Genomic DNA, 27,970 nt, shown 5'->3' with positions numbered 1-27,970 from the left:
AGTCCTAAGTGTAAACCATCATTTAGTTAGAGTAAACAGTGGACTGACTCAACAAACAAAGACACCACACACGCACACACACACACACCTGTAACACTGTGGTTCCAATCATGGAGTTCTCAGCGACCACAGAGGAGTATGAGGTGTTCTGAAACAGCGGCGCGTTATCATTCACATCCAGCACGACGATGTCAACATCAACCTCGGACTTGGCCCCCGTCAGTGTGTCTGTAGCCTTCACTGTCAGGCGGTAATACTGCGTGGTCTCGTAGTCTAATGGGTAAATCACATTGATGATTCCTGAGTCGAAGCCAATGTCAAACTGGAGGGATGGGTCTCCGTCTGAGATGGTGAAGATGATGCTCTGGCCTTCAGGACTGGTGGCGTTGATGCACAGCACAGAGGTGGAGACGGACACATCCTCTCTGACGGTGACTCCATAGAAGGGCTTGTCAAACACAGGCATGGCTTTGTTTACTACAGTGACAGGCAGCTCCACCTCGCTGGATAGAGAAGGATAGCCTCCGTCAGTGGCCACAAGGACCACCTTGTACTCTGCGTTAGATAAGTCTGCCTCAAAGGCCCTCTTTAGGGTCAGCGCTCCTGTCACTGGGTTCACCTGCAGGGAATATACAAGAGCTCTTTGGTACTATTCAATTGCGCTAACAACCAACCCTTAAAAATAGGAGCATGTCATTGTAATTCTCACCTGAAAGTTCCTGTGCTGCTCCTTAAGGCTGTAAGTCACTTCACCATTCAGGCCGTAATCTCTGTCAATCGCCGAAGCAGTGAAAATGGCTGATCCTGGCTCTGCCTCCACTTGCACTAAAGCATAGTATGGGAGGTTCACAAACTCTGGAGCATTGTCGTTAACGTCTTCCACCTGGAGTAAAAACAGCAAATGTGGGAAAATACGATAGTGTTATTGTAAAGAGCGTAAAAACAGAGGCTCTGCTGGGAAAGTGTCACCAACATTCAGTATGATCAGTGAACACTCTTTGTGTTCAAATGATCAAAGATATACAGAACAATAACTCTATAGTGTGTATCTAACATCTATTTGACCCCACTGTGCATCTTTCAGAATAAAATGTTCAAAACTTAAACACCATGTTTATTTGAGCTACACTATTACGAAGAGTCCTACATCAAACATAAAAACAAAGCATCAAAGCAAAACTTCAGCACAGTATCTGGGGAACTTTTGAGTTTAAAGTAGAGGTTTGGAAAAAAAGACAACAATGATCATCTTACAAGACTGTAAAAGCAAAAGCAAACATCTTGTGGTAAATTAAAAAATCTACACAAAAAAGGACCAAACTGTTCATAACAAAAAAACACTTCAAAAGTCTTCATAAACTTTTCCATGCACATTGTATACATCATGCACAAACACTCTTTACAGATTTCCTCACCCACCTGAACTTGCACATTCACTCTAGCCACCCTGAGTATCTCATCCTCTCTGCTGACCTCCACCACAAGCTCATAACTACTCTTCTCCTCTCGGTCAAAAGGCACACCGGTGGTGAGCACCACTCCGCAGGTCGGCCGGATCGTGAAGCGCCCGCCGGGGTTCAGCAGAGTGTACTTCAGCGGCTCGTTGAGGCGGTGGCCGACTGTATTTACAACAGTTACTCGAGTGACATTTGGCACGTTCTCTTGGATGGAGGCGGAGTAGAAGGGGAAGGTGAAGAGAAGGCCACTGTCAACGGCTTCTCTTACAAGCACAATGACAGACGCCGTGCTGGAGAAACGGCCATCCCAAACCTTAAAACAAACAAAAGCAAAAGGATAAGAGCGTCTTGTTGGGCACTCAGCGAAAAGTGGAAAACTACTTTTGCAGTTTTATTTAAAAAGATGGCGTTTCGGATGGATGCATCCTGCTCTCTCATTTTAGTTTTTTCTCAGCAATGGTTGTTGAGAAACAACTTTTTGTTTCAACTTTGTGTATACCTTGTATATGGATGAACAACAATCAAAGTTGACTTGACTGAACTTGAAATACATATGGAAGCTATAGAGGTTGTGACTCAAGTTCTAAATTACCCTTAAAGCAAGTTTACTTAAACTGGGCTTTTCCTTATGTTAGCTGGTCTGATAAAACCTGAAACACAAAAGACAATTCGACATTCAAAGTTGGTATCATACAGGTGGTTATTTTTTGGACTTTTTTTAACCCACTTTTTTCTTCAGGCTCTGTGTGCCTTCCCATAAAAGGGGGTACCAGATGGAACAATGAGGAGCTGCCTTAGGCCAGGCTATTGCAAAGAACAGGGATTAATACATTAATAAACCAATGCAGCAACAATCAGTAATGCTGCTACAAATAAGGCAAAACAAAAGTTGTGAAATGATTTTGTTCATGTTCCATGTTACCACAAAAAAGCTCTCATCCATAGTCTAGAATTGCATCTCCATTTCACATTGTCTTGTAATGTTCTATTAATTTAATGGATTCCCTTTGGAACAGAGTCTCTGAGTGGAGAGTCATCTGTGACACTATACCTATATCAGCAGTATGAAATAAACTTGGCAGGAAACTTAGGAGGCAGTATGAAAACAGTATCCAAAGTGGTCTCTAGCTGCTGTCCCTTTATCATTCTGTCAGTGTATGGATGACCTACTGTGTGAAACGTTAAGTGTTAATATTACATGAAGCAAATGAGGAAAAAAGGGAAAGAAGACCAGATGAAGGGTCAGATTTCCTGCTTCAACCACTGAATGCATTACAATTTCTGTGAGGTAAAAACTGCAATTTAATACAAATCTTTTTTTCTGCTGCTGCAACTGTACCGCTTCATTCTGTTGCATGTATGGTTCAACATAGCCTAACATATCATAGAAAATCTCTTGAGAGAAATCTGAGGTATTGAAGTATTCTGCATAAGGACAACTAGTGGCGATCCCTTACCTTCACATTGAAGCGGTACCGGTCTTTACTGAGGTTCTCATTAATGACAGTTACTAGTCCAGTGTAGCGCTCCACAGAGAAGTACTCCACATTGCTGTCCACCAGAGAATATACCAGCTGGGGCGTGATGGATATGTCCGGGTTCAGGGTGAGGTCAGCAGTCATGTCAGGGTCGAAAGCCTCAACCTTTAGGACCTCCACTCCCACGTAGGTCGGCAGTAGGAGTATTGTCTCGTAGGTATCCTGTAATAACTTTGGAGGCGAGTCATTGATGTTGATCACCTAGGAAAAAGGAAAACACAAAGGGGGAAATGTCCAAAAATGTAACCTAAGAATGAAAATGAGTCAAGATCCTTCAAGAATCCTTCATCAGGTAGTGAATGCTGATTCAAATGTCATATACTTGCCTTTATAACCACCTCTGCTGGGCTGTCAGCACTCTTTGGAGGCTGACCGCTGTCTCGAACGTGAACTCGGAAGACAAACTCAGAGAAAGTCTCATAGTCCAGACTTGCAATCGTTCTAAAATGTACAAACAATTCGATTAATAAGAAATCCACTCAAGTTATAATTTGATGTATCATTTGAATTAAATATATCAAAAAAGTCATAATCTACCTTATCGATCCTGTCCCAGAGTCTACGCTGAAAAATATACGAGCAGTCTCATCTAAAATCTGGAACTCTAGCAAGGCGTTGTGATTGCGATCCCTGTCAGTGGCCTGTATGACAAGAGGGTAACCATCCTCTCCCATCACCACACTGTTCACTGGAGCAGCCTCACTGATTGCTCCCACATACCTGTAAAAGTAAAGACAAACAGGACTCTGGTGTAAAAGAGAAAAGCATAAAACACTCCAAAAAATTGCATGTTGTCAGCACTCAACACAGCTCAGCAAGCATCACAGAAGCATGAAATTTCTTCTTTTTTGACAGACACTGATACTTCTTTTTTGACTGCTACAGATACCTGATTTGTTGGAAGATAGGGGGGCAATCATTGACATCCCCCACCTGAATGATAACAGTAGTGCTTGCCTCCTCTCCAGCCATGCTCAGAGCATGCACCACCAGGAGGTAGGAGGATGTTTGCTGCAAAAAAACCCCCACAGAAATCCAATAAGTTAAAGTGTCATTTTATATGCATATGTATAAGCTAATACATATTAAGAGACTAAACCATGTCTAGCCACAACTTAGCAGATGGCTATAATTTACATACAGACCACTTTAAAACACAATCATTTACGAACCTCAAAGTCAAGTGGTTTGCGGGTACTTATTACACCAGTGTGATGGTTGATGAAGAAGCTGTGCTCCTCGTTGCCCCTGGTGATATCATAAAAGAGCGCGGAGCGGCTGAGAGCACTAACAGTGGTCACATGTGTTCCTATAGTGCTGTTCTCCATAATCTGTAGATACAAAGATAAAATTATATCATTTTTGGGCACTTTGGTGATAGTTACAAAAGTATAAAGCCACTTCAGCCTGCAGCTTTTCATTATTCCTATCTGGAACCTCTCTTGCATCCTGTCAATTATTCATGTCTCTCTTTACCTCTGCCTGATACTCTTTCTGAGAGAATTTGGGTTTGGAGAAGTCGGAGAGGATCAAGGATATGCGTGCTGTAGCTGTGGCCATTAACGGAGGAAATCCACTGTCTGTGACACGCACGGTGAGTGTGTAAAAGCCTAGAGAGTTGGTGTCCAAGTCCTTGGCAATGTAGATAAGCCCCGTGGTATTATCAATGCCAAACACACCACCGCTGTTACCTGCAAGAAGCAGAAAGGTTAGAGACATCATTACTGGTAAATACCAATCCCAATTAGCTCTCCTCGGAGAAAGCATTAAAAAGCCATTCACGGTTCAAGGCAGGGTTTATAACAGCAGAAAAACAACATAATTAAAACAGACGTCTTTATTATCTGATAGAATCCCACCTGCTTCGATACTATAGGTGAGTTTTCCATTAATCCCATTGTCTTTGTCTAAGGCTGTCACTTGCAGTACAGAAGTGTCTATAGGGGAAGACTCATATGCCACAGCGTCATATACAGTGCTGGTGAAGTAGGGGATGTTGTCATTGGAGTCCTCCACCGCTACCAGGATACGAGCCAGGTCACGGTTAAATGGAAACTCTTGATCCTTGACCTGGAGCGAAATTAGAGATGAATATGGATAACATTGAAGGGGGTGATTAATAAAAGAAATCAGATTAAATTAAGAAAGTCAGGCACAGCTGCCAAGAGGAGCAGCACTTGAAAAAGAGCACAGGTACATGCATAATTTTAAACTGTATAATAGAGATAGCCACTGCGACATCACCTATTGATTTGTCATCTGCCTTTTTCTTAAAGGCAGATGAAAACCCTCTTTTTGAAGGGTTGGCAAACTCAATGTAATCTAAGCCTAACAGTCTGTACCCGTGGATAATTTACAAGATGGCCTATGCGTTAGTTATCCATCTTGATTCCCACAGCAGGAGCTTCTGCTGTAATTCTTATGGGTGCTGATTGGAGTTGTCATCAGACTATTAAGCTATGATGGTGTGCATAATGTATTTGCTAACTCGCCCCCATTTCTAGAGAGTAGCAGTTAATTGACATGAAAAGGGTATTATTTAAATAAGTGTTACTATATCATCTTTTCACTACAACTAACAGTCTTACCTGCAAGGATATTCCAACAATAATCCCGACTACCACGCGCAAGTCTCCACAAATATATTAATGTATGACAAACACTAAATTAGCAAAAGAAAAAAAGCCAGGTATAACGACCTGCTAGTTAAGCTGGTGCTAGTGTCAACAAAATAAATATATTTTTTTTAATTGCCGGAAAAGCTTAAGAACAGACTTCTTGGATGGCCAATAAATAATAAAGCACAAAGCCACGATATATGTCTAAGATGTGCATAAAAACTTCTCAAAAGGCAGCAACAACTGAAAACCGGGTGCAGAGGTTGGACGTAGTGACTTAAGTAGCTAAGGAGATACCGAGCAGACAGCTACCAGCATCCACCAGTCACTCAAAGCACCCATGGCACCTAATGTAAAACCAAGCGACAACCTCAGGTGTTGAAAAATGAAACCAATGCAGAAGTGCAAAAGTGCAGTTCCTCCAGTGTCCACTTGAGGCTAGTTGCAATAGCCTAGGAGCCCTATTACCAGGCATGTTAGGATGACCATTTTACAGCAGAATTAATTACTTAATGGTACTGGTACAAAAAACAGTTTTGGTCTCTCCAACCCATTTCGTTTTCATGCACACTGTAAAATAAGGGGTGTAGCCGAGTGACTGACAGGGTGGCATGTTGTAGCTGCTTGCTAGGAAGCTTAAGGCTCGCCACAAATCCACCTCTTTTCCTGTATCTAGATCAATTGAAAGCTAGGATAAGATAGCATTTCAAATATCACGACTGCCATTGTTCAAAATGCCTCTTCAAAAACCAATGGGTGATGTCACTGAGACTATGTCCATGTTTTATACAGGTTATGTGCATATTCCTGAGGCTTAATCTAATTTTAACTGGTCAGTTATATATATATATATATATATATATATATACTATACATCCATTTTATATACCATGCTTTGAAAGTTCAATTTTGATGTAAAGTTGGGCATTTACTAATAAGCCATACAGAGAATGTTCTTTTGGAGTGAGCCTCAAGCAGCTACTCGAGGAACAGCCGTTTTTGGCACTTACACATTGGCTTAATTTCTAGGCTTAGGACGTTGCTGCTTGATTTAAGCACTTACTGAAGTACACACAGAAAAGACATTACACTCTTATTTATTCTTATTCACCATAATAGTGATGATGTGCTGTGTTCTGGCCTCGTAGTCCAGCCTGTCTGCAGTGTAGACGACTCCCGTGCCAGGATTGACCCGGAACAGTCTCATACTAGCTGGGTCCACGCTGCCGTAGATGGAGAAGCTCAGACGGGAACGTTCATCCACGTCTGTGGCTCTAACCCGCACAAGCTCCATATCAACCGGTACATCCTCAGAGATGCTGACATCATAGGCTGGCTGGGAAAAGATGGGAGGATTGTCGTTGCTGTCTTGTATTCGAATGAACACCTAAGTGTAACAGAGTGAGAAAGAAGTGGAAAAGTAGGAACAGAGAATAAATGGAGGAAATCATTCATGAAGATAAGAGCCCTTGTGTGTCGATTTAATAATGCTCTAAACTTTTAAGACACATCTCAAAGTTCTAGGTTAGCTTTTTGACAGATAATATATAACCCACTAAAAGAATACATTTAAGGCAGAGCTCCACTTAACTCCTGTTGTTAAATCAATAGTAATGGTATGGTTTAAGCTTAAAAGGATATGAGCATTTTTTCTGCATTTATACAAACACTTGCCCTTTATTTGCCAAGGCTAATCCAATTAATCCACTCTACCAAGGATTTCCATTACAAAGCAGACCTAGTATGCCAGCCAAGACAGCAGTGGCACACAAAATGTCAAAAACAGAGCAACAAAAAGCAAATTACATACTCAGCAGGAGATAATTTCAGAAAAAGGGAGTGCACTTAGGAAGGTGGAAAGCTGGAAATAAACAGCTCCCCGAGGAGGAGGTAACAATAATTTAATTAAATATGGGTAGTGAGTGTGTGAGAGGCAGTGCAAGTACATAACAAATCAAAAGTGTGTGTACCTGTGCCATGGCGAAGTTGGTCCCATCTGTCACCTGTATGGTCATGTTGTAGACGGACTGCACCTCTGCATCCAGAGGCTTGGCTACAACTAGAGTCCCCACCCCGACTTGAAGGTCAAACTGCATGTCAAAGCTCCCTGGGATCACACACACACAAACATGCACACACACACACACACATATATCACAGGGAGTTTCAGTCATTTTGTATTCACTCTGCGTTCTAAACTCAGGTGCTCTAACTTATTACTGTGTAATTGTTTTGGCCAGGTGCCTGCGTCTGGAGCTGGAGGGTCTGTGAAATAAAATGAACTGCAATTCAATGCAATGTAGCACCCAACCTACTTGGCACCCTGAGAGCTGTTAAGAGCCACACAAACATCTGTCTTATCACTCCAAAACACAACCCATCTCGGAGATCAAAAACCCAGCAGCTGGGTGTTTTCCGCTGGCGGTGAGTGTACAGTTTAGAAGCTTAATGTTTGATTAGAGTGAGGTAGAGAGGATTGATGCGTGTTAGGTATTCTGTGCCATCCTTCGTCTCATTCCAGCGTCTCTCTCGAGATATCTGGGCGCTTGAGCTCCGCTCAGCATATGAATACTGATTGGGCATTTTTCACAGGACCACTGAGGCGTGTTGAGTCGAAGCACACCACAGGGATTCTTTTTTTTTTTTGTTGCGTTTTTTTTTGTTGAAGGAGAGGTTGGTCAATATTACACAACAATCTCACAGAAATCACAATCTGTAGTTTCTGAGGAACAAAATGCATTGTTTTTTCCCCTGTCTGTACGAGGTGCCTCTGGAGGGTCTTATCCTGCTTCAGGGTTACTTTTAGTAATATAAGTGGTACTATATTCAGACTTTCGGTTTACTATACTGGCAGATAAACTGTATGTAAAAGCAAATAATTTATGACTTAGATTTGAAAATGTATGTAAATTAATGTGGTAATTACTGCTGAGTTAGATAGCCAATAATTTCACTCTTTAATAATTACCCAGCTAGTTTACCTACTCACCTGTATCAAAACAATAAGCTTAATTGCTATTAGACTGTAATTGACTGTCGTGACTAACAACAGAGGTCTTTTGTGGTGCTCCACTATAAATCGCTCCCTGTGTTGATGGTTTCACACATTCTACAAGGCAAAAGATCCCATAGCAATGCAGTGACATGTATGTGAAGTATGAAAGTCCACACTAAGCTAGAAATACAGTCCAGTAGTTGTATGCCTTTTTTAACCGTTCACGTTGCAACTCATAGTCATCAGTTTCCCACAGAATGTGTTGCTGTGGCTGATGAGGTTTTGGGTATTTGTAAATTGATTTTGTAAGAAAGAAATCCTTACTATAGAAATACAATGGCATAAGGAGGACTATATAAAATACTATATGAGAAGAAATATTGGTAAACAACTCCCTTTCTCCTTTCTCTGCAGAGCATTTAATTATCAGTAGACAGTTTGAGTGGCAGCCGGAAAACAAGCACTTAAACGTTAAAGTGAGGTAAGATTGTCCATTTATCAATCTTCGGTGACATCCTTTTGTCTGAAGGTCAAAGCTATACAATAAATCAGAAGCAGGACTTGTGTTCATCTTGAAGATACTCCTCTCTGAGACATAGCTTTCAAAAGAATAGGACAGGTACATGTACATGGGTACAGATGTTTACAGATGTTTAGCCAGAGACTAAAAACCTACATACTGAAAGGGATCTCATGGATAAGTTTGAGAACAAAACGACACACATTTACAGGCAGCTTTCTGGATTGTATGAAGTGTATTATTTCAGCTTTTTTGATTTACCTCAATGTTCACACTTCAGCAGAAATAACTTCCATAACTTTCTCAGCCTCTAGGAGTGACGGCAACATTTTTAAAGCATTTGGTGTAATCAGAGGAGATTACAGGACGAAGGACCAAGACTAACTTTTTCATGTGGGTCATTGCTCAGAATTAGTCTCTCGAGAGGTGAGAATGGAATTGAAAGACAACCTTTACAAGGGGATTGTAACTGCTCCTTATATGCAGTATCCACATTTGTATACAGAATCTGTTTATATAGCTTACATTAATGCCAGTAAGACAAAATGAATTAACTTTAATTGAACTGTATCCCAACAAATGGCGGGTGTAGCATTAGACTCAGTAAGTAATGTTGGGTGTAAAGGGGGCATCACCGCCATAATGTCTCAAGATGTTCAGGTATTTAAATGCAGGTAAGTCTTTGTGAAGTTTTATCTCAACAATACATGCAGATCACCTCCCCGTTTACTTTCCAAAGAGGCATTTAAAGGTTGAACAGCCCGGGCAGAAATTATAAACTGTTGTTGTTTGTGAGGAGATGAATCAGAATCCTTTCCCAGCTTTTCAGAACCAATCAGTGCATCCTTTGAACAAACACGGACGGCACTAATGCTGAATGCTACTAATCTAAATTTCTCCTACAGTAGGCTTTGGTATTAAAGGACAGAAAATGAAGAAAAATTAGTTTGGACCAGACCTGTGTCCAGTGAGCAGTTCCTTCCACATGCATTCTGGGGGATGTAGAACGTTTCTCTGGCAAGCCGCCCTCCTTGACCGCGCAGAGAGAAAGAGAGGGAGAGGAAGAGACAATTAATATTTAGGGAGCCAAGGATGGTCTTCAAAGGTCTGTATCATCTACAGTATATACAGCACTCTGCAAAGTCGACTACTTGACTTCACATTCATATACATTATTAAGTAATGCAAGTGAACTTTACCTCAGAATACTTCAGCAAAGTGTGGGAAATGTAATTCAATCATGGATGATATTAAAGTCCAGTTCTCAAAGTTTCAGAGAGAGAATAATAATCATGATTTTAATTTGCGTAAAAATTATGTAAAATATTAATGAATTTCTGCTGCAAAATTACTCCACTGATACCAACTGTAAAAGTGGAACAGTGAAAACAAACCACGTTCACAGTGTCTGTATTTGATGAGTGTGGCTGGAAAAGAACAAGAGCATCTTCTTACATTCACATCCAAGTATGGGAATTTGGTCTTTGCAAAGACTTTCGTAATCAGAACTGGTGAGTGGCAATCGATAATGAGTTATTCACTGATTATTCTGTCAAAGGCTTGAATCAGGGGCCAAGGCAGAGCTCAATTTTCTTGAAAAAGGCAGACAGACATAGAACCATTAAGCTCCTGAGAAGATTTATTGCCTCACCAGAGTACAAAAAAATAAGAAGCAGCAGCAAACTTTTATTTTTTGCCCTTAGTTTTTCAGTTTGCTTTTAGAAAAATAAACCCTAAAGATCAAAATGTTTTATATAAGGCATGTATGCCTGTATAATAACAACTACACAATGTGTCAAATGCCCTTTGATTGTAACAAAGTCATTTTTGACTGGGAGAAATGCTTACTACAGGCAAGATTGCGAAGAGTGACAGCAGTGTAAGAAATAAGAACACCTAAAATATCTCCAAGTTACAGGAAATTTGCTGAAGTCTTTGAAGAAGTCTGCAATCTGTATCTGGAGACTTAACACTATGCTAACTTTTACATTGCAGGGTGTGAAATACGTTGCTTCCAGGGCTTCATGTGCAACAGATCTGACCCAAAAAGCCAAACAAACATCTCTCAAAAGCAACCCCCATAAAACTGCACTATGAAGCTATGAAGTCAGTTAGATTCTAAACACTTTATGCATCCCTCAAGGGACAATTCAAGGTAAGCTGACAAATCTGAGCTGTGAAAATAAATGAATTAAACAATAATAATACATCAATAACACATCAAGTAACTATTTGGAGAAGATTTAACAAAGCAAATTTGACAAATGATAAGAGTCACTTGTGCTGCCTTGGAGAACCCAGAGCACTTTAATTTCCCAGCCAAACCTTCTCTGTTATATTAATATTGACTGAAATGTACTTACCGATGATGTTGAACCAAAGAGGTGTACTCGACTGGCTGACAGCGACTACTCCCACTGGCTGAGCTACAGCAGCCGTCTCCAGGATAGAGAAGTTGTAGTACCTCTGGGTGAATTGGAGAGGCACGGGCGAGGGGACAGGTTTGCGAATCCACTCGACGTGGAGTTTGACAGTCGACCATAAGGGAGGATCCCCGCTGTCCTCGGCTTTAATCTAAGAGAAGAAAAATACGTATAAATCAAACATCAACAAGTGCTGATAGAAGACTAAGAACAACAGATGGATCTTGTGTTAGCATAAGCAAACAACAGGAAATCTGGCATGTTCTAGCCTCTCTACTTCAGAGTCAAACATTTCTTTAAGGATATATGGATGTGATTTATCCTCATCTACTCTACATCTACACACGTCTACACCCCTACGTCCCATCTATACATAATCGTTTTTGCAAACCTCAAAATTGATCTCAGCCATTACAGTTTAATGGCACGCGCCGTCTCTGTCGGACTTTGAATATCTTGCTCTGCTTTTCCCACACCAAATAGGAAAAGCATTAAGCAGAATAAATCAACTTAAATCTTGGGAGGAACCTATATGAGAGGTAATTATAAAAAATGGTGCCGTAAGTGGTGCTCACTGAAGAGCTGAACCTGAGAGCCAAATATATTCTTCCAACCATTATTTGCTTTGAGAACAGCATTACCCCTAAAATAAAGAAAGATGGCTGCGGGGGGGGGAGAGGATTGGTGTGTTTGTCGTCCCTGTCTGCTGCTTCCACATTTCAAAATGTGAGCTTTTTACCACTTCAGCTGAGCACAGGCGTGGGGATAGACTTCGAAAGCACACAGAAGTGACAAGCTAATCAGTGAATGAGATGCATAAGGAAATTCAAGTGTCTGCAGTGCATATGAAAGAGGGACTGGAGAGGAATGAATACATTGCTTGTATGAAAAAAAGGAAGCTACACAAATGGCAATTTATTCTTTATTTTTTTTTTTTTCGGATTACACCGGGTCTGACAGAGGGGATAAAACGCAAATCATGCAGTAGTTATCCAAAATGCACTTGGCAACCTGATGTGCATAAAAAACAACTTCAGGTCTGCTCTGCCAACCCCTTTGAATTTTTTTTAAGTTTGTTGACCATGGAAATAATTTTTTTCTTTACCAATATAAGGGTTGAAAAACGAACTAATAGAACCAGAGAGGCTTTAAATGAAGTTGAATCAGAAAACACACATTGTAAAAGCAGTAACCAGGAAGAGGAAATAGAGGAGCACTGTGCCTTTATCCTAAGTAAGAGCATCTTTAGTGAGTAATTCAGGCTATAGATTTATTGTCACGTTCACCTTGTTGCTAATGAGTGCTGTAATCTCCTTAGCAGCATCTCATTGGAAAGCTTTCAATAGCCGAGCTAAATACCAAACAGCACTTAAAGAAAAATCAGGACACAAAAAAAAAGCAAATAACCGTTTTTTTTAAATCTGTTAAATGACACTTACAGTGAGGATATCATAGCTTCCAGCTGTCACCATCTTCTTTGATGACACCATAGCCGTTCTGGGGTCGATACTGAACTTATCATCCTCATTTCCATCAATGATGCTGTAGGTGATGTTACCATTTGCACCGAGGTCCCGGTCATAAGCGAAGACACGATAGACTGGTTCCCCACGCTTGTTGCGGTCTCGTTCGGTCAGGCTGATGCGGTATGTGACCTCAGGGAAGGTGGGTGGGTTGTCGTTCTCATCCTCGATGTGAACTATTACCCACACGGTGGACTGGCGGGTGGTTACTGGGCCGTCTATGACTGTTACCTAAAGTAAACATACAAACCATTAGAGCAAAGAGAAGCCTCATTGTTTTGTTGTTTTGAACATGTTTTTTTTTTTTTATATTTGAGGTCGTATTTGATAGGGATATAAGAACATCACAAAATGTTGGCTCTATGTGTGTGGCTGTGAATGTGGAATGCTGGCCCACGTGGAGTTGCTTTCCCAGGAAATCGCTTTGTATTATTGATCCCCTGGGGGCAGAGGCAGAGGTCTGATCACTGATCAATCAGATCAGATCGGGGTGGACACCACTGCTGCCAGCCTGACTGCTCACTTGACTATTAATTACAAACAGGCAGCAGAGGCTGGCAGGGGGAGCAGTGTGTGGCAAGACTGGACTGGCATTCCTATTGAAAGCTCAGAAGAAGACATGACAGAAAGAAGCAACAACAAAGACCTCTCTGCCCCCAATTTTAAACTCCTTTCAGGTGTTAAGTATGTGATGCTGTTAGATGCCAGCCTCCCTCAACATCTTGTTCTGCTTTTTTTTTTTGTGCTGCGTTGGCATCCTTATTAAGTATTGGAGCAGAACAAAGCAGCATAAAAAGTAATTGAGTCTTGAAGAGTCAAGTGGCAATACAGAAGCAAAACGGTAGACCACATCACTCAGGGTCAAGTTTGGGTCATTTCATTCCTCCTCGCAGACAAACAGAGTGCTTGTAGTTTCGGATTCATTTAATAAGTTGTAAGAAAAAGTCTGGGGAAGTCGAAGTTTGCTCGCGAATCTGTGATTATCAGGTTCATCTGCATGCAGAGCAGCAGGAGCTGAAGGAATGGAAATCACAGAGCTATCTGTATGCCTGGTGTCTGCGCTTATCAAACACCGGGCAGAGCAACCCCTCTCCTCCCTGTTCCCGTCCTGAGTAGAGAAGATAACCAATGATGAACGATTACATTTAGAAAATTCTAAACCTGGGGCCCAAAACTACAGCCATTCATCACAGTTTATGGAGCCTTGAGGGCCTGCCAGGGTTGTCCTCCAGCCTGTCTCTGTTAATAGTGGGCTGTGGCAAGTGGCAGGGCCAGATAAATAATAACACTATGAATCTATAAAAACTGCTCGGGTATTTTCTGTACCTCTAAAAAGTGCTCAGCCTGTTGTTCTCGGTCCAGTTTCCTCGCAGTTGTTGTGATCAGGCCTAAAAAACAGATAAGAGCAGCTTTAGATTTAAAAAAACACAGCTTTTTGAAAACATGTGAGCTTATTAAACATTGTTAAACACAAAATAATTTTCAAAATTGAACGTCTTTTTCTTTGGAATAAACATTTCTGTCCATACATACATCCATACACTCTCAGAAAAAACATAGCCTGCAGCCTTGGCAGGGACAATAGCATTTGGCACATGTTCATATGGCACTATATAGTAGAGGGTCACTCAGCTGGCCAGCGTGCCACCAGGACAGGAGGGAAAGGAGCGAACACTATTGATAATAGCGATCATTGAACCGGTTTATACAGATGATGGTTCCATGTTTTGACAAACGGGAGCGGGCTGCTCCAGAGATCACAGGCGACGACAGCTCTATTCCCCCCCCTCCCCCCCGACACTTCCTGTTCCCTCTTTTCATTCCAGTGTTTTCTTATTTTGTCACTTGCTTTCCAGCTCACTGTCATTTTGCAACGACAAAGACGCCCCACAGGCACACACGCACAAACACACTCAAACAATCACAGGCACAGTTTTTGTCATCAATCAATAATTGGTTTAGACAGTAAAAAACTTTTGTGAGTTAGACAAATCTTAAGTTCCCCAGACGTTAGTCTAGCCAGCAGGAAAACAAGAAAATAGACCATACAATACTCCACACCCAGATTCAGCCAGATACTAGACACTTTCACAATATTCAGTCGACTTTTGTTTTCTCCAAAGAAATGAATGATAATGATCACAATCTGTTCATACCATTCAACATAGTATGCTCCTCACTTTGTTGCCTGTTCCTAAACATCAGCTGGTGTCACTGAAAATATTTTTAGTCGTTTTATTTTGGAATAATATTTGACTTTTTTTTAGCAGGGTTGTTTAATTACTATTATTTAAACAAAATGTATTACACAGCTGTGAGCTGGGACAACAGCATTTCAAGTATGAAGATATATCAGGAAAAATACAAGTAAACATAATCTTGAATATTTAAAGAGAGTATCCAAACACATTAAAAAGCACACATGTCACAGCCCGGATCTGTCTTACTCACAGCAACTAAACATGAGAAAATTTCCCTTAAAAGCGCTGGATTCCTATGATTACGTTTTAGAAAATAAGAACACCTGTATCTGCTGAGGCATTCCTATTTTCATTTACTTTACAGTTCATTACACAGTTGGACAGAGTAACTATAGGCTGTGCAAATAAGACATCTATTCACACATGGGTCAATGCACAAATAATCACACACACATACATATGTATTCAGATATTACCTCTGTGTGGGTTGTTTCGACAGAGTGATTGATTGAGTTGTGATGATGTGTTTGTTTCAGTGCAATGAAGCGTCTCGGTAAAGTGGGATTATTTTGGGCGCCTAAAATATTCATGCTCAAGGATAGACTAAAACCACGGCGCACAAACACACTTGTGCGCTCTCACGCTCGTGCTTGCACATATAACAGTGTCACCTTGAGCTTGCTACGCTGGCTAACTTCAATTAAGCAAATTAGGAGTGAATGTAGAGCAGCGGTCACAAGCTGCAGGAGAGAGACTGGAGGGGTTAGTGGAAGGGGGGGGGGCTTGTTCAGCAGAACAGAGTGCGAGTAACAACTCTAATGATAATCAATGATCTACACCACACAGCAAATCTATGGTTGAACAATCCTGTTTTAATTGGACACTAGAAAATGTACAACATCTCCACCCACATCTTCACATATTCACATAAGTGTATTATTGGCCATATTATATTTTTTTTTTTCTTCTAATAAAACAAAGCAAAGAACATCAATGTAGAGCTTGAATCTTTGTTGTGTAAAGGGGAGAACTGTGCGATATTTGCTAACTTTGGAATAATAATATTACAATCTTCAGATTTTGAAACATCATACACTTTCTCATAGTTAATTAGAACATTGACTCAGACTAATACAATGGATTTTTTTAGATGTTGGCAAACAAAACCAATACCATCTATTTGTGGTCTATATAACAGGTCACAGAGAGCCTCTATGATTCCATGACATAGCCAAGCAATCATGTGAGAAACACTCAATGCAACACCCTGTGTCAACACTTCTCTCTTCTTGCTTCGCCCCAAAAGGAAAGAAGGCTTCATTCGCACACCCTGAGATAAACAGACAACATTGTAAGCTGTCACAGCACATTAACACACTTTGCGCTCATTCAAAGTTCTGCTCAAAAACAGTTTGGGAATTGTTGCAGAACCTCAAAACCCATCAAACTGACACTTCAAGAGAGAACCTGAAAAATGTATAACTTTCAACCACCCAAGAACCAAGTTTTGACAATCTGAAACTTGAAGGGTGAGATTTGCCTGCGGCGCAGATCTTAGTGTGGATGACAGCTGCTTTATGAAAGCAAATCAATGGCTGGGGTTTGTTTATTCATCTATCCAATGAAGTCAGTCTAGCGCTTAGAAAGTTTTTGACTTGGTAAACAGTATGAGAAGTGATTCAGAGTGAACACACCTCTCACTCATGCACGTCTCATCATTACCAAAAGTAATAGGCTTGCACTGTCAGTCCCATTTCTCTAGACCAGTGTAATGACACTCACAGTTTATAGATGTTTTTTTTGTATTTCCAGAACATTTTCTGAGTAGTTTAGAAAGCCATACCAGTATCATAAAAGGCTATGATAATTCCTAAAATGCTGTTTAAGGATTTGTTTTGTAAAAGTCAACACATGTACCATGATTTATAAGCCCAAACAAAATGTGACTTGTTTCTAATTCATAATAGTAGATTACACAGCGTTAACAAACGCCTACTCTGCTGTTTACAAGTGGCAAACAGGAACAGTGTGCAGCTAGCTAGTAAAACTCTGGTTGAAGCTAGCAACACAACAATAGTCAGCGTTTTGGTATGTATGATGATGCAAAGGCACAAAAATAGTGTTGTGTTACCAAGAAAGTCTCTCAAAATATCAGGAGCTTAGTACGCTAAGTTGCGGCTAATGTCAGCCAAGCTAGTTTCTCAGGTTAGGATTCAGTGTAATTAGCTAGTTGTAGACAGAAAATGACGACAACCATGGCCTCTAGCTTTACATCTTCAAATAATAATAATAATTACATTTTATTATTGCAATAGTGTCGAAGCATTAACCAGTAGTGATAAAGACTAGGAATCAGAATGTAATAACAACCTGTCAAGTTACTTGAGGTAGGCTAATGTTTTTCTTTTTATTCCTTTATATTAGTATTTTGTAATTTCCTGTTTTACTTTGTATTCACCCTTGTCTCTGTCTTTCACATCCTGATCCCTCTGTTTTCCTGCCTTGTGCTCTCCCCCCCCCCCCCGCCCTGATTTTTCTCACCTGTATCTCGTTACCCCCTGATTGGTTGTGTATTTAATCCTAGTGTGTCCCGCTCTTGTTGCCAATTTGTTGTGTGTTCCCTTGTGTCGCCTTGTGCCAGCTTTTATTGCTCCTTACTTGACCATTGCCTGACTTCTCGTTTTTGCCTTTAGCCTGCCCCTTTGGGGGGTTTTGCACCACTAACCTTTGTTAGCCACTGACCTTTTTATTAAAACTCTGCCTTCTACTGAACTCGGCCTCGCGTGACTCTGCAAATTTGGGTCCGTGTTTCTATCTGGTTCTGTTAGAATGAGAGTCAGAATTTGTATCTGGAAGGAGAAATGGTATTTGAACATCTGTAATGGTCATATGTTATTCATTAAAGGCTTTGATATGCTGATAGAAGTAGACCTGATGTCTGAGAGAAAAGCTTGCAAAATACTTTCAAAACCTTTTCAGTGTTGCCCTGAAAGCACATTGATCACAGTTTGAACATGGCAGTCATCAATATGAGTCTCCTTGTGTAGAATTAATAAGTAACACATGACAAAAAGCTGTGGCTGTTTGACAGAGACAGACAGCAGGGCTCAGATGGCTTAAAAGACTCCCCTGTGGCACATGAAAGTAAACAGACACACACACACATACATAAAGACGCACTCTTTGACACACTAAATCAAATGATTTTATGCAGCTGTTGTGTCTTTTTCCTGGCTCACATAGTCGGCTAACACATGTGCGCTTAGGAGTCATTTGAGCTTCATACAATATGAGGTGGATCATCGTCATCGGCTCCTTGCAACACAGCTTCCCTCTCTAACACACTGTTGTAACCAATTGATTAAAATGACACTTAACTCCTTACCTCCCTCACACACAACCACACATACAGTAGTTAAATAAACACGCACTAACAGTGCACTAACAGTGCTTGTTATGAACAGTGTGTTATTATTTATTCATAGCTTTTACGTCACGCATTAACTCAGGCACAGTGAGAGGTTATAACTTAAAATATATCTGTGTCATTTTATTCTCAAGGTTTTTAAAGATTAGAACAAAGTCAGAGTAAGTGTGTATTGTGTGAAGTTCATTAGTGAGTGAGGATCAGTAAATCTCCTCTAGCATCACTATTAGCCTTTTCAATTTGCTTCCTCTCATATATGATCAATATTAACAGTGTATGTATGATGTCTGAAAGACTAATGATGGAGGACTTAAAGAGAATGCCCACCACATAGTGAACATTCAGAAACACACCATTAGGGGATTCTTTCTGCCATAAGATTAAAAAACTGAAATGCTGAATGTTGCATTTAGTACATCAGTTTTTGATGACTACCTTGATGCTTCTTTCAATCAGAATTCACATCCTTTGTTGTTTACTTAAACACTCATAACTTAATCTAGGGCAGAGAAGGAAACGACTACACAACTTTTTTTTCTCTCTGCATTTAAATAAAACATTTCACCTCTTCAATAATTCTTTAATGGAGGCTTCAAGGAAAGCTTGTGCTGAGAATGCACAGGGACCTCCCTAGACTTCAATCTCAGCTGCAAAAAAAAAACAGACACGCATCTGAATTGATTCAGCGTTTTTTTTAAACGTGTTAACATGTTGTGCACATATATGGCAAGTCTGTTAGACTTCAAAGATTGTGTCAATCAAATCAGGATTACTCAAAAATAAGAGAGGCTTTTCCATGACAAGTACAGGATCAAGACAGGCACTGACTGAAACTTGGCTTTCAAACAGATTAGAGAGGTGTTAAAACATCAAGTTGTGAGATGATATTCAGTTCATATGCTGAAGTTGTAAATCCTCTCTTTTTTTTAGGCTTTTGTGAGCTCTTAGGGATTTCATGTGGGGATGTAAAAACAGAAATTGTATAAAATTCACAGATAAGTGTAAAAGGTTAGTGGTTCTAGAAACACTTTACGGATGTATAAATAAAATATGCACACAAATCATCTTAACTGTAAGGTTACACAACAATTATATAACCTAGAACTATTTTTGAACGTCTTAGTAACTGACTAATATCATGGAAGCCGTGTGTATGATTTAAATGGAAAGCTCCAACTCTGTGTCTCAAACAATTAAGGAGAAATCCACCTATAATAAAATCTGTTCTTAGGTTAAGAAAAAAGTAGCATAAAGCATAGCAAAAATCAAACAATTTCCTCAAGTGATGTCACGTTGAACTTCAGACGACAAGTTTGCAAGAACTGAGCTAACCAGTCCTCTGTAGCCCGCTACACATCTCTGAAGCTGGAAGCTCAAGGCTACAATAGCCAAAAGTAGCATAACAATCCCAAATCTCACACCTCCAAAAGTCAAACCGTCAATGGTTGCATTGTGGGTAATGTAGGCACAAGACTTTGACAAGGACGAGGAATATCAATCATAAAAAGAAGACGTCTGGATCTGTTGCATCTATTTACTCAATTTTGAAAGCTCCTTGTCCATGTTAAAGAAGTGCAATGCTCAATCAACCAATCAGAAGATTAGGCCACATTCATGGAAACACATTAAGGTAAAATAGGTCAGGATCAGAAAAAGATGCAAATTGTATCTTTTGTGCGAGGATTTTTTCACATTCACAGGCTTTAATTTTTCATGCAGTATTTTCCTACAGACTCAAAAAGGTAAAATACAGCCACAGGCTTTGTGTAAATCTTTTCACAAGGTAAGACTCTTTCACTTTCTTGATCCAGTTGGGCTCATGGTGAACCCATAAGGTAGTTGGCAACCACATGTTTTGAATAAAAATCAAATTGCAGGTCTTAGGAGATTCTCCTGAAACAGTTTGCCAACTTCACCCACACGTGGGCTTAATAAAAAACATACTTCATTCAATTTCTCAAGAGCATTGAGGAGCTTTGACCCATAAAAAAGACTGGAAGCAATATTAAGTGAAGAGTGTGTGTGTGTGTGTGTGTGTGTGTGTGTGTGTGTGTGTGTGTGTGTGTGTGTGTGTGTGTATGTGGGTCTTTTTGATTCGTCGTGTGGGAACTTAAGCCTTCTTTTGAATGAATGCAGACTTAGTGGTGTGAGAAAAGTACATTCTAGCGTATCGTAAACAAATTAGCAGAAACATAATCGTTATTATTTTCAAGAATATACAACTTATAGCATTAGTATTCAATGTCTAACCTCAGAGAAAACAACCAAGATAGTTCAGCTTTTTCAAATGGTGTGTCTGTCTGCGAGTCGAACCTGTTTTGGGGTTGATAGAGAAGAAATTCTGCGGGTTGCCAGCACTGATGCGATAACTCAGCCGACTGGGCGTGGCGGTGAGGTCAGGGTCCTGCGCCTGGATACGGATGACTGACACATCCTTCGGAGAGTTCTCCATGACGACTGGGTGGTAGATTGGATCAGAGGTGAGAGGAGCATTGTCGTTTACGTCTTCTACCTGGGAAAGAAAAAGAAGAAAAGATGAGGAACAGGGAGAGACACAGGAGAGAGAGAGAGAGAGAGAGAGAGAGAGAGAAGGAAACAAGTATTGGGCAAAAGAGAGGAATAAAAAAAGTTTTTTGTTTTTAGCTTAACTATCTTCTGAGTTTGATCTGAGCTGGCAGTTGGCAAGTTGATAAAACCTAACCTTATAAATCTGCCTGCACTTTAATATCTTATTGTTGTAAGGAAACTCTATCTACAGATTTTAGGGTCTTTTTTAATCAACGCCTCATGAAATGGAGCACACACATGATCTGGGTTATAAATCACCAAATGTGTTCACCAGTAATGTCATAGATGTCACATAAAATGTACTGCAGATTAATTTCTCTTCTTACAGCATAGATCTAGAATATTTATAGCAAACAGTGCGTTGATTGAGTGTTTGCTGGGAGGCACACAGAGCCAAGATGGTTCAGCCGCACGAGGAGCACCTGTGCCTGATTAATCTCCCTATTTTTGTCTGTGATGAAGAGGCTGAGAGTAAAGCACCCGATCACATCCCCACACCTGGATATCCTAAAGCCAGAAAAGGCTGTTTGTTTTTTATATACACCACTGAACTCTCCCCCAAAGGGCAAGCAGGGTTGTAGCAGTGATGTGTGCACTCCACTGTTTAGACAGTGGATTAGTTACTGCCAAACACAACAGAAACTGAAGCAGAGAATTCCCTCCAGTGCGTATCACTTGCTTACAGACAGTCAGCATTGCTATGATTATCCACTGCACAGAGCAACATTATTATTTCAGAAAATGACACAGTGATAGCTTACCATCATACTGTTATTTTGTAAAGCATGAAAACGGGCCTGCAGTTAAATCTTTGCAAAAATGTATCAATGTTTAAATGATGGATACGGACAAAGATGCTAATATGTTTCATACAATTTTCATAATATTTTTAAGAAGTAAAAATATGCCAGAAGTGTTTTTTTTCTATTATTTAAATAGCACATAGCTCCTCCCCCCACCCCCAAGTTTGAAAAGATGTTTGGAAAATATCAAAACAATATCACTTAAAACAAGAAAATCTGTAGTTTATCTAATTTGTGCAGAATTAATATGCATTAAAGTTTCTCTGCTTGTCTTTCAGTTAATAACACATTGATGACATTCCCTCTATACGGCCTCTTGTGCATGCTTTGTTTATTTTAAGTATCAGCACAATAAGGATGCCTAAAAGACTTAATTCTAGACTGCAGTAACATGTTTGCAAATGTAGGAGGGTAATAGTGACAGATAGACACAAAAAGCTATTTTGTTTACATCAACCTTTCATAAAATGACACAACTCCTGAATAGGTTATATGTGTGCAAATATGCAAATAACCTAACAACAGGGGTGTGTATAGGCCAACTCCACCACTTCCCCAACATTAGACTATCTTACACCAGCCCTGCTTGAAGCATTTAATCTTAATGCTTGTTTCTCAGTGCAAAAATCCAAAGATATTACTCTATTTAAGGCCTTTTGTGCATGATAAACATGTCCTGAGTATTTGCAGCTGAATGTGGGTACCTGTATGAAGACTTCAACAGAAGCTGACAAGGGTGTGACCCCTCTGTCTGTGGCATAAACTGTAAGCCAATAGGAGTCTTTGGTCTCACAGTCCAGGATACCAGCAGTGTAAATCACCCCTGTTGAAACAGAGGACAAAGATTAATGCAGTTGTTACCACGGCTTGATAATACATATATTAGGCGTGTGTGTGTGTGTGTGTGTGTGTGTGTGTGCGTGTGTGTAAGTGTCATCAGCTGAATACATCCCTAAAAGATCTCACAAGGCAAGTCTTTGAATACTAAGTTTCCAGAGGCAAAGACACAAATTTGGAGTAAACTTCATGTCCTGGCTTCAGTGACATTCACAGGCATTACTGGCTCCGCTGTAGTCACCTTCAATGTTTCAGCTTCTCAACAGCTAATCACAGCTGACCAAACTGCTCCCGTTGCAATTTGGTTAGTGCTAAACGTACCCAAACTGCCCTGCACCGATAAAGACGCAGACACAGACAGTCAGACACTCACACACATTGACTGGCGGGTGTTTAGTGGCCCTAAGGAAGATGAGTAGCTGACAGCTTTGGTGACCTCTTGAGGGACAAAGGGAACACTTACAATGGATGACACAAGGGTAGCTTTTTATTTTTTACAAATCTGCCAAGCAGGACCGGAATAATGGCAGAAAAAAAATTACACATGCTGGACAATTCTCTAGTTTTTTTAGTTCCTTATGTTATTTCTAAGCTAATGAGCATCACAACACAATGGTGCAAGGTAATGAGTGTGTTTCTTTTAAACAAGTAAGCAAGTTTACCTTATTAAGGATGGCACCTTTCACAGAGCACCGTCTCAAAGTGCTACACAGATAGTAAAAAATGAGTAGCAAAAGTAGTAGAGCATTTAATACATACGGTATATACCACTGAATATCATCAGCATAGGAGTGATAAGTGATACCTTTGAATTTGCTTATAACAAAATGCAAGCATACAGAGGCAAAATAATACAGGACTCAGCCCAGATCCCTGAGGCACACCAAAGAAAAGAGTAGTATTCTCAGACATGAATGGACAAAATGATCTGAGAGATAGAAGGAGAACCAGTCCAAGCATCATCAGGGTCAAAATGAAACTGTACTGTATACTTAATTGCATTATCTCCATTAGAAGCTAAAAATTACACAAGTCAGCTAGGGAATATTGACCAAACTTGTCAATCGGGCAAAGGAAGCTGTAGATGCATATGTTTATAGTGCACAAAAAACAAAAAAAAACAGCAGCATGAGTCAGTCACTTAGACTAACAGAAAGGAAAGTACCACATACCAGTATGTGTAAATGCTTGCAGAGTCTATGCAAGCACCAATGCCTGCAAGCAAATAACAGAGCTGTGACTTCCTGGACATGAGAGCAGGTACGTATGTACAGTATTTGCATTGGTTCCTTTTTCTTTGCCTAAAACTGCTTTAATGCTTTTTATAGTTAAAGACTGGTTGATGTCTCTAAGCGTATGTTCATCCTCCACCATCTGGACTTTGTCCCTTTAAAGAGACAGACAATGTGTTCATATTGACATTAGAATTAGTCCTAGAAGTAGATGTAGTGGCAGCATATTTAGTATTTGGCAGTGTTTAATAGCTTGACGTCGAGCCTGAATCAAATTAAAATAACCTTATATGTGTTTTATTTTCTAACATGACCACATTGTAGCCATGACGACATAACTGTAGTATGACAAATAACAGAGTAGTACGGTAAGTAGCATCACTCTATACTCCAAATAACAAGTGACAGCCTCAAGATAGATAGTCAGATAGAACTGAATCTAAAACTACTTATTTTACCTCTAGCCATGCAGTGAAAGTAGAGGACTGAACCGAGGATTCCTTTAATTTGACCAAAATAAATGCCACTGATGTTTGTGACTCCAGGGAGGCAAAGAGAGCTTGGACGGTGCAGCCCAGACTCCAAACCCTTGGGATAAACATTCTTTATGCCACTCTCTCTTGTTTCCCTGCCCTTGGCCCCCCATTAAATTGTTTTTGGAGGATATAATCTAAAAAATCATAAAAACATATTGTCTAGTGAACAACTCTGGCCAGAGATCTTTATCACAATGTCAGTGATTCTTTCCGAGTAGATTGTTAAAATTATTTATTAAAGGCAAAAAAAACCATTCATGAGTGCATTTTTTGTAAGTATGCAGATAAATTAAATGAGTTTGCTGTAATGCATTAGATGCCTGCTGTTGGCCTTGCCCTCCACTCAGCACCCCACATGCAGAGGTTACAGTCAACTAGAATACAAATCAGTGACTAGAAGTGTGACTGTGTGGCCTTTTTTTTAATGCACTCCAGTCAATCTCGTTGCAGCTTCTTCAGCCGCCTGGTTAAGGTGTTACCTTATCACCAAGAAGTGTGTGTACATGTCAGATTATGACTAAGCATCTGCCCAGGGCATGCACAATGCAAAGTAAAAGTGTTTGCTGAAACACATCCCTGCTCTGTCGTCCTTGGCCATGTCCTTTTCAAACCACATCTCATCTCTGTCAGAGAGCTCGACAGAGAGAGACGAGGAAAACAGAGCTGGCTGTTTCAAAAGCTCTTTGAACTTTAAGACCGACAGGCACTATTCAGTGGATTCAATATAAATCTATCTTGACAGCATCCATTCTCACCATAAATAACACACTTCAAAGAGGGAACAAAAAATTTGAAGGGTCATGGCATATTTTCTCATTTAGAAGTTTGCCGTGTGCTTGGGTTTACATCTATCTGTCATGTCAATTCAATTTCTGCTGTCTTGAGAAACAGTTTTTTGGGGTCCCTCAATCGAACTAATGCCACCATACCCAATAATCAATTCCATGATTGATGAGAGAAGACTGAGTGCATTTCCCTGCACTTTTAGACAAAACTGAATAGCTCTATGTGCAGCAGAAAAAAAATGGAAAAAAAGATGGAAATATAGCCTCTTGATTTTTAACAAATGCCGAATAAATTACATTTTGAAGTGTGTTTGCACAAACCTAGACTTCTCTATCTTGACTGTGACAAATCCTGGGTCTTACAAATGCACTAATAGAGGAGCGGTGGCTTCTGACAGCTACCCAATGAGAAATTGCAGGGCTTGCTTTCACCTGTACCGATGACAAGAATACCAATTTTTCTTCAAAGTACAGCATTGGTAAGAATTTAAGCCAGAGAAGATCCCAAGTCTTTTTTTTTCCTGATAGATAACCCCTTTATTTTCTATCCATATTGGAGTGAGTCATCTTATACATTTTAACATCAAGTGTGGGATACAAGGGGGCACTCATAAGCAAGTAAAGCAAACATTGTGGATGTCATAGTTTGCCCGAGATGCCATCATAATGTCATTTAGCAAAATATAGTTCTGTGTGTGTGTCGGGAGGTTAAAACAGGCTTTAAAAAATAGATTTCTCACACATTTTCTCATTCTCTCTGTCTCTTTTATTCTTCTTCACTGTCTGTCACACTCTATCTTCACATACTTACTTTTGGCACTAAGAGCCACAGATTGACAAGCAGTCAAAGCAGAGCTACTCAACATGGCATCTAAATGCACGGTGGGAGGACATTGCAGAGTTTCTCTGTCCACGCCTGACAAAACTGACTTCTATGCTACAAGACAAAAATGAAGCGCTTGATGTACAATAATTTACCATGCTGTGCTTACTGTGTCTGATAATCTTATTCTGATAAAGGCACTGGTCAAGAGACATCACATTTGATATTTGCTAGGAAAACAACAAAAGCCACCAGTTGTACAAACAAACTTTGAAAAGAAAAATGATATGTCTAAAAAGTCCTGGGGAAAAGAAAGGTGTATTTTCTTCTGACACTTCTTTCTGTACTATAGACTCCCCTGCATCCTCTTCCTTCCTCTCTTCGCTTCACATTCACTCCCCTCTCACTTCTCTTTCTGCTCTAACAAGCACCCTGATTTCCCCTGGAAAATCTGCACTCAATAAACGTTCTTGCTGGCTGTGATGCTCCTTACTGAGGCTTTAACTCTGAAGACTGTAGGGATCTGTCTAAGTTTTCCAATACTGTTTTATCTTTCAGTACAGTAGATACACTGTGCAAACAGTGTGTAATTATGTGTACATAGTTCTATACATAAAGAGATACAGGCAAAACGAGGGCGAGACACATTCCCCTCCATTTGTTCATCAGTTTCTTTCTCATCTACTGTCAATACTAATTAGCCTAGTTAAAGGTCAGCACAGGCCTCCAGTGCAAGTCATGTACTGTAGAGACCAGTGTGCCAAAAGGTGAGGAGAGAGGCCAACAGAGGAACACAGCCAGTGTTTCCCGTACAAAAATAAATGCTAAATCAACAACCAGCTAAAATGAATGGTACAGCTTACCTTTTAGCAGCACAGGTTTCCACATTTCCAATTACTAATTACAATTGATTTTGGCCGTTGCTGTACAATAGATTACTGTTCTAATTATATAACTAGCAAGTGGCTATAAATACATGTTATAAAGCTCTGCTGTTTAAATGGAGATAAGTTGAATTTAAAGTTTGATGATTTTAAGAGCAAACAAAAGAAGTTGTAAAAATTAAGACAAACTGGGTGTGTTTTTTCAAAAGCATTGATGGGTGTATGGGTGGGAAATTAGAATAGAACATTTTGGTTATGATGATAAGCTATGATTAAATCAAACTATTGCTTATTGTTTTCTGTAAAACAGTTCATTGGGTTAAGTATAAGTAGAAACTGGCAGGAAGAAAGGGATATACGACTGGCTGCTTACTTTTAAACAGTTAAATAGGGATTTCCATCTTAAGCCCCATTAAATCTCACCTTTGAAATAGAGGACCTGTCAGTGCCAACACTTCACTGCATCAAGGGTGATTATGAAACACAGCGCACTACGGAGGACGGCATCATGCAGAGAAGATAGAATGAGGGACTGCTTTGAGAGTTAGAAGTTTGAGTGTTTCAGCACCATGGAGAGAGACACAGTGGGTAATTGGGTTTAAAGTCTTCAGCACCATGGATAGTGACAGAGCCTGCAATGAGCCTTAACGTGGGGCAAAAGGTCTCAGTTATGACTACTTCTATTGAGATGGAAAAGTTAAGGATGCAAACTTTGCCCAGTTGGTAATAACAGTGCTGTCAATGGAAAACTTTTAAAATCAAGCTTACATATTTGTACTCAGGGAGTCCGATTTCCCAAA

At 40.1% G+C, this 27,970-nt stretch overlaps 1 protein-coding gene across 1 annotated transcript in view; it reads right to left on the bottom strand.

Annotated features, from left to right (window-relative positions):
• LOC109988379 (protocadherin Fat 3) overlaps positions 1 to 27,970 on the bottom strand; it is a 67,265-nt gene that overhangs the window by 34,257 nt on the left and 5,038 nt on the right. Inside the window, exons 4-21 of the mRNA XM_065963270.1 lie at positions 22,778 to 22,896; positions 21,016 to 21,214; positions 14,401 to 14,462; positions 12,991 to 13,305; positions 11,492 to 11,702; positions 10,087 to 10,158; positions 7,584 to 7,720; positions 6,725 to 7,000; positions 4,855 to 5,065; positions 4,472 to 4,686; positions 4,168 to 4,326; positions 3,885 to 4,006; positions 3,533 to 3,715; positions 3,322 to 3,436; positions 2,915 to 3,196; positions 1,420 to 1,770; positions 710 to 883; positions 89 to 619 (exon numbers count right to left, since the gene is read on the bottom strand). Coding sequence (XP_065819342.1) covers positions 89 to 619; positions 710 to 883; positions 1,420 to 1,770; positions 2,915 to 3,196; positions 3,322 to 3,436; positions 3,533 to 3,715; positions 3,885 to 4,006; positions 4,168 to 4,326; positions 4,472 to 4,686; positions 4,855 to 5,065; positions 6,725 to 7,000; positions 7,584 to 7,720; positions 10,087 to 10,158; positions 11,492 to 11,702; positions 12,991 to 13,305; positions 14,401 to 14,462; positions 21,016 to 21,214; positions 22,778 to 22,896 — 3,734 coding nt within the window. The remainder of the gene's footprint in view (positions 1 to 88; positions 620 to 709; positions 884 to 1,419; positions 1,771 to 2,914; positions 3,197 to 3,321; positions 3,437 to 3,532; positions 3,716 to 3,884; positions 4,007 to 4,167; positions 4,327 to 4,471; positions 4,687 to 4,854; positions 5,066 to 6,724; positions 7,001 to 7,583; positions 7,721 to 10,086; positions 10,159 to 11,491; positions 11,703 to 12,990; positions 13,306 to 14,400; positions 14,463 to 21,015; positions 21,215 to 22,777; positions 22,897 to 27,970) is intronic.

This window comes from Labrus bergylta, chromosome 14, assembly GCF_963930695.1.
Source record: "Labrus bergylta chromosome 14, fLabBer1.1, whole genome shotgun sequence".
NCBI lineage: Eukaryota > Metazoa > Chordata > Actinopteri > Labriformes > Labridae > Labrus > Labrus bergylta.
The sequence above is the reverse complement of the archived record's forward strand: the minus strand, read 5'-3'. Positions and strand labels throughout refer to the sequence as shown.